Source organism: Moschus berezovskii, chromosome 1 (assembly GCF_049115385.1).
Source record: "Moschus berezovskii isolate FMDL1 chromosome 1, NW_MosBer_1.0, whole genome shotgun sequence".
In the NCBI taxonomy this organism is placed as follows: domain Eukaryota; kingdom Metazoa; phylum Chordata; class Mammalia; order Artiodactyla; family Moschidae; genus Moschus; species Moschus berezovskii.
Window position 1 is genome coordinate 4,631,656 of NC_142460.1, and position 16,099 is coordinate 4,647,754.

The following is a 16,099-nucleotide window of genomic DNA, read 5'->3' on the forward strand; positions in this document are numbered from 1 at the left end:
TCAGGACTGGGGGTGGGGTGGAGTGGGGTGGCTGGTCACCAGAAAAGCGACTCCTGCAGTCACAACTCTCCTTCAGTACCACCGCCGTGCCTCCCCTGATGGCTGAGAGAGGCTACACTGACTCTGAGCAGTGACCAACCAGTCATTTAACCTATCCTGCTCAGTGTTGGAAAACTGAAAGCTTTATAGGATATATATATAAAATATATATGTAATATGTATAATCATGATGACCCTCTTTGTCTCTTGTGAGGATCTTTGACTCAAATTTTTGTTTGATGTACATGCATACTTATTTTTTACATTTATTCTGCTACTCTGCATCTTTTGATTGGGGAGTTTAAGACATTTACACTGAAAGTAATTACTGATAGTGAAAGTGAAAATGTTAGTCGCTCAGTTATGTTTGACTCTTTATGACCCATCTGGCTACTGCGTCCATGGGATTCTCCAGGCGAGGATACCAGAGTGGGTTGCCATGCCCTTCTACAGGGGTTCTTCCTGACCCAGGGACTGAACCCAGATCTCTTGCATTGCAGGCAGATTCTTTTCCATTTGAACTACCAGGGAAGCACTTACTATTTCCGTTTTGTTGACTGTTTTTTTGTCTTACAGTTTATTTGCTCCTCTTTTCTTTCTTGCTTCCTGCCTTCATGCTTCCTTGGTGTTCTGCAGTGACATGCTTTGATTCCTTTCTCATCTTCCATCTATATCCTATGGGTATTTTCTTTGTGGGGAGGTTACATAGCACATTATATAGTTACAATAGTTTTTTAAACTAATTACTGCTTAATTTTGATCACATACAAAGATTCTACTCTTGTACATCTTCCCCCATTTAGTTATTCACATCACAAATTACATCTTTTTATATTTTATAGTCACTACAGTTACCGGTTTTTATTTTTTAATTTATGTACCACCATGATGGTATTACAGATTTTGGACCTTTCTATATGGGCTTCCCAGGTAGCTCAGTGGTAAAGAATCCACTTGCCAACAAAGGAGCCCCAGGAAACGTGGGTTCGATCTCTGGGTTGGGAAGATCCCCTGGAGGCAGAAATGGCAACCCACACCAGTATTCTTGCCTGGAAAATCCGATGGACAGAGGAGCCTGATGGGCTACAATTCATGAGGTCACAAAGAACTGGACATGATTGAGTATCCACACACCTGTCTATATATTCACCTTTAACAGAGTGTTATGTTTTCATGTGCTTTCACGTCACACCTTGCATCCTGCCATTAGCATTTCTCTCAAATCAAGTCTAGCGATGTGCACTCCCTCAGCTTTTACTTCTCTTGGAAAGTCTTATTTCTCCTTCACTTTTGAAGGACAGTTTTGCAGATCCAGTTTCCTTGGCTGGCGCTCTTTTCTTCTAGCGCTTTGAATACGTCGCCCCACTCCCTCTTGGCCTATGATGTCACTGCTGAAACACCTGCTGAGAACCTTATGGGAGCTCCCCTGTGACAACTCGCTTTTTTCTTGCTGTTTTCAAGACTCTCTCTTTGCCTTGGCCTTGTGAGTTTTATTACAATATGTTTCAGTCCAGGCCTCTTTTAGGCATCTTGAATTTGGATGTCCGTGAGTTTCAGAAGCTTCCTGACCTTTCTCCTAGGTCTCCCACGTGACATACACCGGTCTACTTGTTCGCGTTCCATAAGCCTCCGAGGCTTTCCACACTCTTCATCATTCTTTTTCCTTTTTTGCTCCTGACTTAATAATTTCAAGTGACTTGCTTTCAAATTCTGATTCTTTCGTCTGCTTGGTTAATTCTGCTGTTGAACATGCTAGAGAATTTTTCAACTTAGTTATTGTATTCTTCAGCTCCAGAATTTGTTTGGTTCTTTTTTATACTTTCTCTTTCTTGATATTTGCTTCCCTGGCGGCTCAGACGGTAAAGAATCACCTGCAATGCAGGAGACTGTGTTCGATCCCTGGGTTGGGAAAATCCCCTGGAGAAGGGAATGGCAACCCGCCCCAATATTCTTGCCAGGACAATTCCATGGACAGAGGAGCCTGGTGGGCTACACAGTCCATGGGGTCACAAAGAGTTGGACATGACTGAGTGACTACATTTTCTTTTCTTTCTTCTGTTGGTATTTACATTTTGTTCATTTTCACAACTGCAGTTATTTCACTATGCTCTCTTGTAGCATTCTACAGTTTAAGAGTATTATTTTGAATTTTTCGTTAATTCACACACCTTAGCTTCTTTAGCGGAGAAGGCAATGGCAAGCCACTCCACTACTCTTGCCTGGAGAATCCCATGGATGGAGGAGCCTGGTAGGCTGCAGTCCGTGGGGTCGCTAAGGGTCGGACACGACTGAGCGACTTCACTTTCACTTTTCACTTACACATTGGAGAAGGAAATGGCAACCCACTCCAGTGTTCTTGCCTGGAGAATCCCAGGGACGGGGGAGCCTGGTGGGCTTCCGTCTATGGGGTCACACAGAGTTGGACATGACTGAAGTGACTTAGCAGCAGCAGCAGCAGCTTCTTTAGGGTCAGTTTCCGGATATGTATTTTGATCCTATGACTGGGCCACATTTCCCTGTTTCTTCATCTGCCTCATTATTTTTAGCTGGGACTTGGGCATTTATAAAAACTGCCACCTTTCCCAGTCTTTCTGAACTGGCTGCATACGGGGAAAGACTTTCACCAGTCAGTCTGGCTAGATCCTGGGAGCCTCCAAACCTTCTCTGGGGATGTGTCTTCTCTCCACCTGCCACTGCCCAGGGCTGTAAGCTGCTTCTCCCTGCAGCATCCATTTCTGGGGCTGCAGGTTCTCTGGCCACAAGCAGCTGAACTCTCCTTGTTCTCAGTGGCCCCAGGGGTGCCAGTCACGTGAGAGAAATCGACCTGTGAGGAGCTTCTCTTTGGCATGTAACCAGAAGCTGTTCACTGAGTGTCCTGCTGAGGGGCACTTGTGGATGTGGCTCTTGTGAGTGAGGTAAGTGGAGCAGCCTGTCACCACTTCAGTGCAGCTGCTCTTGGCTTTCTGCTGGCCTGGATGACTGTAACTTCTTAACTGGTTTCTCGAGTCATAAAAGCTTCTCTGGACCATTTATTGTTAAGGCAATGTGACTGAGGGTGAACAGATCTGGGTTCCCTTTGCACCATCATGCTGGCTTCGCTCCTCTTCTGTTTGCCTGGCCCACCCGTTGGCGGCTGACTTCTGACGTGAGGGCAGTTGTATGGGACTGAGCCCGTAACCTGAGGGGTCTGTGCTAACTTGAGGCTGAGTCAGAACGGAACTGAATTGGACGACACCCAGTTGGTGTCAGAGGGCTGGAGAACTGCCTGGCATCAGGAAAAAAATCAACATGGGGATATACATATTTCTTATAATAAAAATGGAAATGTGTGAAGATGACCACTCTTCTGTTTTTTCTCTATAAAATTTCTTAGCACACTTTCTTGCCACATCAACCAATGTCTATAATTACACCTTAGGACAAAACTTCTCCATTTATTGTTTAAAACACCACTATAAAACAACTTTCTTTTTAAGAAGTATTATCTTCAGTCAATAAACTTACTGTGAGCTATAGCTAAATACCTAGCAAAGAAAATCTAAAATGAGATATAATAGTTACAAGGAAATACTAAAGTTTTATTTTAAAGTTTAACTGATATAGAAGAGGGAGAATGAAGTAACTGGTACATGACATAAAGCAGGTCACTAGGTAGATGCAAAGAAATAGAGGAAAACAATAGAATGGGAAAGACAGAGATCTCGTCAAGAAAATCAAAGATACCAACGGAACATTTCATGCAAAGATGGGCACAATAAAGGACATAAATGGTGTAGACCTAACAGAAGCAGAAGACATAAGAAGAGGTGGCAAGAATGCACAGAACAACACAAAAAAGATCTTCATGACCCATATAACCACAATGGTGTGATCACTCACCTAGAGCCAGACATCCTGGGATGTGAAGTCAAGTGGGCCTTAGGAAGCATCACTACCAACAAGGCTAGTGGAGGTGATGGAATTCCAGTTGAGCTATTTCAAATCCTAAAAGATGATGCTGTGAAAGTGCTGCACTCAGTATGCCAGCAAATTTGGAAAACTCAGCAGTAGCCACTGGACTGGAAAAGGTCAGTTTTCATTCCAATCCCTAAGAAAGGCAATGCCAAAGAATGCTCAAATTATCACACAACTGCACTCATCTCACATGCTAGCAAAGTAATGCTCAAAATTCTCCAAGCCAGGCTTCAACATAACGTGAATTGTGAACTTCCAGATGTTGAAGTTGGATTTAGAAAAGACAGAGAAACCAGAGATCAAATTCCCAACATCCGTTGGATCACTGAAAAAGCAAGAGTTCCAGAGAAACAGCTCCTTCTGCTTTATTGACTATTCCAAAGCCTTTGACTGTGTGGATCACAACAAACTGTGGAAAATTCTTAGAGATGGGAATACGAGACCACCTGACCTAACTCCTGATAAATACGTATGCAGGTCAAGAAGCAACAGTTAGAACTGGACATGGAACAACAGACTGGTTCCAAATCATGAAAGGAGTACGTCAAGGCTGTACACTGTTACCCTGCTTATTTAAGTTACATGCAGAGTATATCATGAGAAATGCTAGGCTGGATGAAGCACAAGCTAGAATCAAGATTGCCAGGAAAAATATCAGTAACCTCAGATATGCAGATGACACCACCCTTATAGCAGAAAGCGAAGAAGAATTAAAGAGCCTCTTGATGAAAGTGAAAGAGGAGAGTGAAAAAGTTGGCTTAAGACTCAACATTCAGAAAACTAAGATCATGGCATCTGGTCCCACCAATTCATGGCAAATAGATGGGGAAACAGTGGAAACAGTGACAGACTTTATTTTTTTGAGCTCCAAGATCACTGCAGATGGTGACTGTAGCCATGAAATTAAAAAACGGTTGCTCCTTGATAGAAAAGATATGACCAACCTAGACAGCATGTTAAAAAGACATTACTTTGCAGAGACATTACTTTGCCAACAAAGGTCCACTAGTCAAAGCTATGGTTTTTCCAGTAGTCACGTATGGATGTAAGAGTCAGACCATAAAGAAAGCTGAGTGCCAAAGAATTGATGCTTTTGAATTGTGATGTCTTCGTGGACTGCAAGGAGATCCAACCAGTCCATCTTAAAGGAAATCAGTCCTGAATAGTCACTGGAAGGAATGATGCTGAAGCTGAAACTCCAATACCTTGGCCGCCTGATGCAAAGAACTGACTCATGTGTAAAGACCTTGATGCTGGGAAAGATTGAAGGCAAGAGGAGAAGGGGATGACAGAGGATGAAATGGTTTTATGGCATCACCAACTCAATGGACATGAGTTTGAGAAAACTCCAGCAACTGGTGATGGACAGGGAATCCTGGCCTGCTTCAGTCTACGGGGTGGAAAAGAGTCAGACATGAGTGAGCGACTGAACTGAACTAGGTAGATGTATGTCATAAAGCCTCTCAGTTCAGTTCCGTCGCTCAGTCGTGTCCGACTCTTTGCGACCCCGTGGACTGTAGCCTACCAGGCTTCTCCGTCCATGGGATTCTCCAGGCAAGAATACTGGAGTGGGTTACCGTTTCCTTCTCCAGGGGATCTTCCCGACCCAGGGATCGAACCCGGGTCTCCCGCATTGGAGGCAGACGCTTTAACCTCTGAGCCACCAGGGAAGAGCAAATAGTAAGCACCATAAAGCCTCTAGTTATAATAAAATTTGCCGCAAGAATACAGCACAATAGAACAGAGCACTACACCAACACCATACCCCACCTTACCCCCATCCCCTCTGGGGCAAAGGACAGCCCCACCATCATTGACCAAAGTTCCAAGGGAATGGGAAGCAGGAGGGCAGGCGCACTTGGTTCCTCCCACGTGACTACCCAGACCTGGAAGCAGAGCGCTTGCTGGTGCAAGGCATGCTGGGAGTGAAATCTCCAGTTAGTGGGAAGTCAGCAGTCTCTCCCAAAAGGGCATCTGCCAGTACCTAGGCTCTGAAGAACTAAGATGAACACCACTATGGTGCTGCTGCTGCTGCCGCCAAGTCGCTTCAGTTGTGTCCGACTTTGTGCGACCTCATAGATGGCAGCCCACTAGGCTCCCCCGTCCCTGGGATTCTCCAGGAAAGAACACTGGAGTGGGCTGCCATTTCCTTCTCCAATGCGTGAAAGTGAAAAGTGAAAGTGAAGTCGCTCAGTCATGTCTGACTCTTAGTGACCCCATGGACTGCAGCCTACCACGCTCCTCCGTCCATGGGATTTTCTAGGCAAGAGTACTAGAGTGGCTTGCCATTGCCTTCTCCGGAACACCACTATGCACAGTTCTTAACTGTCAACAAAATGCCTCCCAGTTCCCTTCGCCTCCAGGTGCTGTTTGGGTTGAGATGATGCACAAGATCACTGTGCTGTTCTTAATGTTGTCTCCTTGACTATAAAGCATGACTCATTTCATCATGGAATGAGAAGTAAAGGATCAGAGTAGACAATTTATGTGAAAGCACAGAAAGATACACAAATGTTCACTGGCCAATTAATAAAATGTAAGCCCAGGAAGAATATAAATGAACTCCAACATCTGCCATTAATTTCCAAATTTAGCAACTAAGACTTCCTATTTGTACCCTAATCACAACAAATTCCACACTGAAAAACTCTGATGAATTAGGTTGCCTCATAATTAGCATAGACTTCAAAGATCCTTTATTCTAAACCAGGGTCAGCAAAGAATGGCCCAGCCCTGCCCGTGTAAATACAGTTTTACTGGAGCACAGCCACGCTTGTTCACCAACACAGGTCATAGCTGTCTGCACACGACAGCTGCAGAGTCGCAAGTCTGTGACGGACACCGTGTGGCCCTTTACAGTCAGCTTCTCCACTCCTGCTCTAACCCTCTGGCTTAGAACAGCGCATCTGCAGATGAATAATGCACTCACTGGCCCCATGTATCACAACTGCTGCGGGGGGGGAACCAGGACTGTCTGCTGACACCAGGCTACCGACTCCCTTTCCAGTGGTCCCAGTTCATTCATCAACGGAGATCCAGGCTCTTGCAGTTTCTCACAAATGATGAGTCCTCTGGCTCCTACCCAGCACTCTACCTGTGTGGTTCAGCCATGGGGGTGTCTGGCAGAAGCTGCTTCTAAGTCACATGTCCACAGTCAACGCACCCAGGCAGGATTCCCTGCTGCTCAGAGGTGACATCATCTTCCCCATCACTCCAGGTGCCCTTCAGCCTCTGACCTTCACTTCAAAAGGCACCAGGTCTCTTTTCCATTGGCTTGGCAAGCTCGCTTCCTCCTGCTTGTCCTGAACCGAATCCATCTAGAATTCAGGCTCTTATTTGAGCCTGATCTTCGATACCAGGATCCTACCTGTTTTACCTGCACCTCGCCTCAAATTTCTCCTCCCCAGACAAGAATTCCTGGTGAAGTGGCAGGAAGCCATTACTCAGAGGCCTTCAAAATTTACCTCCAAGGTGAAGTCTAACCACCTCAGTGGGGTTTCACAGTTCTCCCTGTACAAAACTTCTATACCAATTAAACTGGCTCGTTTTCTATTCCCCAAGCTATTTGGGGTCCAAAGCTATGCCATTTCCTCCCTCCCTCCCTATCTTTCTTCAAGAATCAGCTTAAATTCTACTGCTCTTCTTCAAATAATGAAGTTAAAAGGGAGGTGAATAAAGAAAAGGGTGTGTGCATGACAGTTCTTTATTTCACCTGCTAATTCACCAGAGAGCCATTTACCTTCCACAGTAAGACTTCTATAAATATACTCATTATTACAATAATGAGTATATTTAAGCACAGCAAAAAAAAAAAAGTGTATTAGGATGTTTGTTACACTGAAATTTGAGCCAAGACATAATTTTATCAATGCTTTTAAGGCACTAATTATTGAAGCCCTAGTACTTTAAATACAAAATATGAAACTTAGATTCAAATTCCTGTTAGTAGCTACATAACTCTACACAAGTTCTTTAGCTTCCTTAAGTTACTCAAATGTAAAATACAGTTGATTTTCAATATTCAAGACAGCTATGAATCAGCAAATAATGAATTACTGCTCTTACAGGAAATATGGGGTCAGGTTCCTGTGAGCCTCTGGTTACATTTTCTTCAATCGTTCAATATATATCCTTGTTTTGTGTGTGTTTCTGTAAGAAACCTTGTTGTTGTTGCTGTTTAGTTGCCAATTCGTGTCTGACACTTTTGAGACCCCACAGACTGTAGCCCGCCAGGAAGACTCCTCTGTCCACAGGATTTCCCAGGTAAGAATACTGGAGTGTGTTGCCATTTCCTCCTGCAGGAGATCTTCTCAATTCAAAAGACTGAACCCATGGTCTCCTGCAATGGCAGGTAGAGATTCTTTCCCACTGAGCCACCTGGGAAGTGTATAAAATTTATTTAACATATATTGCATAGTTATTAATGTTGAGCTCACAGGCAACACACTAACTTACCATAAGAGACTTCAACAGACCCCTCCCAGCACCACACAAGAAAGAGTCTGTGTTATCTCAACTAAAAACTCTTGGTTTTTCCTATCCTCAGAGCAGCCTGAAAAGTTCTCTGACTTTTTTTGGAATGCCTACAGAGTATGTCTAAGCCTTTTAAACTTTTAAATAAAGTCTTTAAAATTTTTAAATAAAGCTTTTTCATATTTAAATGAAAATACGCCCAAAATGCCCTGAGTTTTGTTTCTGAAGACGTTCAACTGCAGCTGGAGAAGGAAATGGCAACCAACTCCAGTATTCTTGCCTGGAAAATCCCATGGACAGAGGAGCCTGGTGGGTTGCAAAGAGTTGGGCATGACTGAGTGACTAACACTCACGACCCTGTCCAGTGCAGCTTGAAGCAAGTGAAAACCAGCTGAACCCTCCCTCATGTGGATTATCTCAGACCAACTTTTCCTCTTACCACTCACACAGCTCCCAGGAGCAGCGCCTAAAGACAGCCACCTCCACATCCATCAGGAGAGGCCCAACCTGATAAATTTTGGCATTTAATAATACCCAGCCTTAAGGATGGTTTTTTCCCAGCTATAGGCCTGAGACAGGAAGTGCCCCGTGATACATATATTATTTATCGAGGGAAGCATTCCAAGTACACAAAAATGTTTGGGGTGGAAAAGGAAATATGTGATTTTAAACATACATTTATGTATGTACATAAATGCTTCATGGATAGCTATATTAAAAAAAGTAATGGTACTTCCTACTGGAAAGAGGAAGAAGACCCAATATTGAACATCCAGAAATGTTTTACTATATGCATAGCAGATGCTGTGTAAACTAACATTAGATTCATTAAAACTTCTAAATCTCTTTTTAAATGATTACAATAAACGTTTCAGCTTAAAAACCTACTGTTATACCTTAATACAAAATAGATGCGTATTCATGACAAAAAAAGCTAATCGCCTACAGAGAGGCTCAGATAAATTTGCTTTCTATAATGTTACAGCTATTTTAGTAACAGCTAAGTGTTCCTTAAATCCAAGGAATGACTGAATGCCTCACATTTCAAACTTACTGAACCTAACATTAAGCTATTTTTTCTTTTTTTAAAAAACGACACAGATTATAGTTGTGTGACCTGATTTTCAAGTAAGTCGACTGACCAGATTTGAACACAAATTAAATGCCTTTCTGGAATAAGACAAAGTGCACTCCCAGCCTACATGTTTTAATATGAACTGACTTTTTTGAGGGCACACGGAGGGGTAGGGGGAAGGTACAGACTGAAAATGAAGTAAAATGAGAATGAGGCATGAGAATGTCTTTCTAATGAGACACAATTTAACAGATCCATTAAATCCTTCTGTATTAACTCCTACTTCTTTCAACTTTAAAATAAAATTTTGTAGGCAGAAGTTTTATGGTAGACTTGTCAGAACTAAATTTAGAGTATGACTAACTTGCCACAAAAAGTCTTTGTTTTTCTATAGCAAAGTTTTTCAACACATCAAACTACAGATACACTTGATAGAGTAAGATAGAAACTGCAGTCACATCTCACTCTTGGAAGGTAACCCAGGATAAAATGCAGACGCCTTTGGGAAACACCACCAAAGATGTAATCTATGAAAGGGGTAACTGATAACCCAGACTTCATTAAAATTAAAAACCTCTGCTCTGTGAAATATTATGTTAAGATAATGAAAAGATATGTCATAGACTGGGAGAAAATATTTGGAAAGACACATCTCATAAATGCTGCTGCTGCTGCTAAGTCGCTTCAGTCGCGTCCGACTCTGTGTGACCCCATAGACGGCAGCCCACCAGGCTCCCCCGTCCCTGGGATTCTCCAGGCAAGAACACTGGAGTGGGTTGCCATTTCCTTCTCCAGTGCATGAAAGTGAAAAGTGAAAGTGAAGTTGCTCAGTCGTGTCCGACCCTCAGCGACCCCATGGACTGCAGCCCACCAGGCTCCTCCATCCATGGGATTTTTCAGGCAAGAGTACTGGAGTGGGTTGCCATTGCCTTCTCCATCTCATAAATGACACATCCAAAATACACAAAGAATTCTTAAAACTCAACAATAAGGGGGAAAAAGCAACTCAACTAAAAAATGGGGCAAGAAAATCTGAACAGTCATCTCACTGAAGGAGACATGAGTGAGTGAAAGTCAATCAGTCATGTCTGACTCTTTGTGACCCCATGGAATATACAATTCATAGAATTCTCCAGGCCAGAATACTGGAGTGGGTAGCCTTTCCCTTCTCCAAGGGATCCTCCCAACCCAGGATTCAAACCCCAGTCTCCTGCACTGCAGGCGGATTCTTTACCAGCTGAGCCACAAGAGAAGCCCAAGAATACTGGAGTGGGTAGCCTATATGGATGGCAAATGAGCAAGATGAAGAGATGCTCTGCATCAGATGTTATCAGGGAAATGCAAATTAAGCTAGAGTGAGATGCCAGTACACATCGATCAGAATGACCAAAATCCAGAACACTGACATCACATGCTGGCAAGCGCAGGAAGCAACAGGAAGTCTCACTCATTGCTGGTGGGCATGCAAACTGGTACAGCCACTGTGGACACAGTCTGGTTCTAACAAACAAAATATACTCTTACTCTATGATCCAGGAATCACACAGTCCTTGGTATCTATCCAAACGAGTTAAAAACTAACGTCTACACAAAACACTGCACATGATATTTTACAGCAGCTTTATTTATAATCGCTAAAACCTGGAAGCAACCAAGATGCCACTCTGCAGTGAACTAGTAAACTGGTACTCGAGACAATGGGATATTATTCAGCATTAAAAAGAAATGAGCTATCAAGGCGTGAAAAGACACAGGATCCTTAAATGCACACTGCTCAGCCAGGAAGAGAAGTCAATCTGTAAAAGCTGCATATCTTATGCTTCAACTCTGATATTCTGGAGAAGCAGAACTATGAAGACAGCAAAAAGATCAGTGGTTGCGGGGGGCAGGGGAGGGATGAACAGGCAGAGCAGAGGGGATTTTTAGGGCAGTGTAACTATACTACATGGCACTATAATGGCGAATTCATGTCATTACACACTTGTCTAATCCACAGAATAGACAATACCAAGAGGGAACCTTAATGTAAACTGTGGATTTTGGGCAATAATGATGTGCCAGCGGAGATTCCATGGCTGTAACAAATGGGATTTTCTAGGATGGGGAGGCTGTACATATGTGGGGACAGGGGGTATATGGGAACTCTGTTTTCCACCGAGTTTGTTGTGTACCTAAAAATAAAAGTCTAGTAAAACACACATACAACTATACACAGAGGAAAAAAAGGTATAGACTATAATTCTGTAAACTTGCAGAGACACAGGTTCGATCCCAGGGTCAGGAAGATGCCCTGGAGAAGGAAATGGTAACCCACTCCAGTATTCTTGCCTGGAAAATCCCACGGACAGAGGAGCCTGGAGTCCGTGGGGTGGCAAAGAGTCGGAAAGGATTGAGTGACTAAACAACAATGGTTATGTCTAGGTAGTATATACGTGGGTGCTTAATCTCCTATCCTTCCAACTTTTCTCTGTTAAAGGACAGAAATGGTATGGACCAAACAGAAATAGAAGATAGTAAGAAGAGGTGGCAAAAATACACAGAACTGTACAAAAAAGATCTTCACGACCCAGATAATCATGAAGGTGTGATCACTCACACTCACCTAGAGCTGGACATCCTGGAACATGAAGTCAGGTGGGCCTTAGGAAGCATCACAATGAACAAAGCTAATGGAGGCGATGGAATTCCAGTTGAGCTATTTCATATTCTAAAAGATGATGCTATGAAAGTGCTGCACTCAATGTCAGCAAATTTGGAAAACTCAGGACTGGAAAAGGTCAGTTTTCATTCCAATCCCAAAGAAAGGTAATGCCAAAAAATGCTCAAACTACCACACAATTGCACTCAATTCACACACTAGTAAAGTAATGCTCAAAACTCTCCAAGCCAGGCTTTAGCAACATGTGAACTGTGAACTTCCAGGTGTTCAAGCTGATTTTAGAAAAGGCAGAGGAACCAGAGATCAGATTGCCAACATTTGCTGGATCATGGAAAAAGCAAGAGAGTTCCAGAAAAACATCTATTTCTGCTTTATTGAGTATGCCAAAGCCTTTGACTGTGTGGATCACAATAAACTGTGGAAAATTCTGAAAGAGATGGGAATACCAGACCACCTGACCTGCCTCTTGAGAAACCTGTATGCAGGTCAGGAAGCAACAGTTAGAACTGGACACGGAACAACAGACTGGTTCCAAATAGGAAAAGGAGTATGTCAAGGCTGTATATTGTCACTCTGCTTATTTAACTTATATGCAGAGTACATCATGAGAAATGCTGGGCTGGAAGAAGCAGAAGCTGGAATCAAGATTGCTGGCAGAAATTCAATAACCTCAGATATGAAGATGACACCACCCTTATGGCAGAAAGTGAAGAGGAACTCAAAAGCCTCTTGATGAAAGTGAAAGAGGAGAGTGAAAAAGTTGGCTCAAAACTCAACATTCAGAAAACTAAGATCATGGCATCCAGTCCCACCACTTCTTGGTAAATAGATGGGGAAAGAGTGGAAACAGTGGCTGACTTTATTTTTCTGGGCTCCAAAATCACTGGGGATGGTCTGCAGCCATGAAATTAAAAGATGCTTACTCCTGGAAGGAAAGTTATGACCAACCTAGACAGCATATTAAAAAGCAGAGACATTACTTTGCCAACCAAGGTCCGACTAGTCAAGGCTTGGTTTTTCCAGTGGTCATGTATGGATGTGAGAGTTGGACTGTGAAGAAAGCTGATCGCCAAAGAATTGATGCTTTTGAACTGTGGTGTTGGAGAAGACTCTTGAGAGTCCCTTGGGCTGCAGGGAGATCCAACCAGTCCATCCTAAAGGAGATCAGTCCTAGGTGTTTATTGGAAGGACTGAAGCTGAAGCTGAAACTCCAATACTTTGGCCACCTCATGCGACGAGTTGACTCACTGGAAAAGACTCTGATGCTGGGAGGGACTGGGGGCAGGAGGAGACAGGGACGACAGAGGATGAGATGGTTGGATGGCATCACCGACTTGATGGACATGAGTTTGAGTGAACTCCAGGAGTTGGTGATGGACAGGGAGGCCTGGCATGCTGCGGTTCATTGGGTCGCAGAGAGTCAGACACGACTGAGCGACTGAACTGAATTTAACTTAAAAGGGGAAAGAAACGTGTTTGGGATTCATTAGGAGACACAAGCAGAACACAGAAGAATAGATTATAAAATAGATTAATAATTTTAAGTTCATTCAGAAACAAAACTGCTTATCTTTGACCAATAATAGTTATTTGCAGAATTAAATATCTCTGTAACCATATTTAAACTGCACTTAAATTCTCAACATTATATTTAAGAAAGTTGTTGTTTAGAATAACCATAAAATTTAGAGATTTAAAAAAGTAAATAGTAGGGTGAGCACTAAAACTACCAAAAACTGGTTTCTGAAAGACCCTTCAGATAGGGATCATATTTAAATGCTTATCCAAGGGTATGGTGGCTCAGAGGTTAAAGCATCTGCCTCCAATGCGGGAGACCCGGGTTCGATCCCTGGGTCGGGAAGATCCCCTGGAGAAGGAAACGGTAACCCACTCCAATATTCTTGCCTGGAAAATCCCATGGACGGAGAAGCCTGGTAGGCTACAGTCACGGGGTCGCAAAGAGTCGGACACGACTGAGCGACGGAACGGAACGGAAAAAAAAAAAATCCAAATGAAGCAACTTCAGTTCCAAGGGAAGTTATTTAGAACCAACTGGGAAAGAAACAATCTCGTGAACTATTTCCAAGTGCCGAGAAGAGAGGCACAGATCACCATCAACTTCCGTCTTAAGCCAACAGCAACAGGAGAGGGTTTCCAAACATTTAACAAACAAGAAGTTGTATGACCACCGTCATTTTAAAAATAAAAAGCTGAATTTATGACCTAATTTCACTGCATAGGAAAAGGAACACTGCGTTGGGGGTGGGGTGGAGGGGAGCGTACTTAACGCGCACAGGATCCACCTGGGGTCCTTTTTAATTAAAAAATTCTAAACATTCCAGGCATATCTCCGAACCTGTAACGGCAGTGTCTGTCTAAATAAAGGCCATCTGTCTTCTTCCTCCAACCGAGAATTTAAACAGAGGTGAAGGTCTGTTTGTTATCTGAAGAAGTATTGAGCGCACTCGGCGCGCCCGCTGCAGTCCCCAGAAGCTCCTGACCTCGCCGGCGGGCCTCTGCCCGCCTCCAGTCCAGGCCTCGCCGGTGAGTCCAGCCCAGCGCGGCGCGAGGCCCCGGACTCGGCGCTGGACTGATGGGCCCGGGCCAGGGCCAGGGCCGCGGCCACTCGGCAGGCAGGTCCCCCAGCGCTGCTGGAAGGCCACGGCCCGAGGTTCCCACCTCCGGGGGCTGCGCCCACCGTCCCAAACCCGCGCGAGGGGCGGCGGGGCGCTGGGTTCAGCCACTCGTAATGTGGCGGTGGTGGGGGGGCGGTCACCGCGGGGCACAGCGGCCGGGCCCGGACCGGCCTCGGGAAATTAACGGGCCGCGCGGCGCGGGCCTCACCTGCGCGCCCCACCTGTGCGCCGCCCCCACTGCGCGGCCGGGCCGCAGCCGCGCGCATCCCGACCCGCACCCCCCTCCTCGACCCCGGCCTCCCGCGCCCCGGCGCCCCCTCACCTGAGCGGCGGCGGGGGCGGCGGCGGGCGGCGCACCCCCCCGCAGGCCGTCCTCCTCCTCGGGGGGCTCGTCCAGGAGCACCCGGCTCCGGCCCAGCTTCCACATGCTGCAGGCGGGCGGGCGGGCGGGCGGGAGCCGGTGTCCGTGCGTGCCCCTCCTCGGCCGGCCCGCGGCACGGACGCCCGGGCTGCGGCTCCTGGAGGACCGGACGCCGCCAGTGGGGCCGGGCGGGGCCGGGCTGCGGGGCGGGCCCACCCCCAGGGCCGGGCCCTCCCCAGCCCAGCCCGCCCCTCCCGGACAGGGCTCGGTCCCCGCACCCAACCAGACCCGGCGTCCGTCCGGGCCCGGGCCACACCCCCCGGGCCTCCACTTCCCCGGCTCGCCACCGCCCCGCCCCGCCAGGCCCTGCCCCCGGCCGACCACCCCCCCAGAGGCTCCGCCTCCTCTGAGCAGTGCCCACCCCCGAACCTAATCCTGCGAGGTCCTTTCCGCAGGCCGCCCGCCCAAGCCGACCCTCTCTCGCCCCTCGCCCCTCACCCAGGCTCCCGTCACCTAGCCCCCACTTATCTCGGACCCTCTCCGTCCACCCCTCGACCACAGTCCCCGCAACCCGGCCGACCTGCTCACCCCTCACCCCGTGATACCGCCTCACCCCGAGGGCACCCCCACCCCGAGCTGACCCTCTCACCCCTCACCCTTCACCCCGCGCTGGGTCGCGGCCAGGCCCGCCGGGCGGCGGCGCGGGGGGCGGGGCGGCCGGGGCTCCGGTCACCATGGCGACAGCCACCGGACGCGGAGCGGGCATGGTGCGCATGCGCACACCCCAGTGTCCGCGGCTGCTCGGGGCGCGGTGGGTGGGGCTGGAGGCGGTGGCCGCTCGCGTTCCCGCTGGGTCGGCCCGCCCCCGAGCCTGGTGGTCCCGGGGGTGCGCAGGCGTCCAG

The 16,099-nt window shown here is 46.4% G+C and overlaps 1 protein-coding gene across 1 annotated transcript in view; it reads right to left on the reverse strand.

Annotated features, from left to right (window-relative positions):
• Window positions 1–15,552, reverse strand: part of TDRP (testis development related protein) — a 52,302-nt gene extending 36,750 nt beyond the window's left edge. Inside the window, exon 1 of the mRNA XM_055415976.2 lies at window positions 15,159–15,552. Within this exon, the coding sequence (XP_055271951.1) occupies window positions 15,159–15,263 (105 nt within the window). The 5' untranslated portion in view covers window positions 15,264–15,552. The remainder of the gene's footprint in view (window positions 1–15,158) is intronic.
• Window positions 15,553–16,099: the final 547 nt, after the last annotated feature.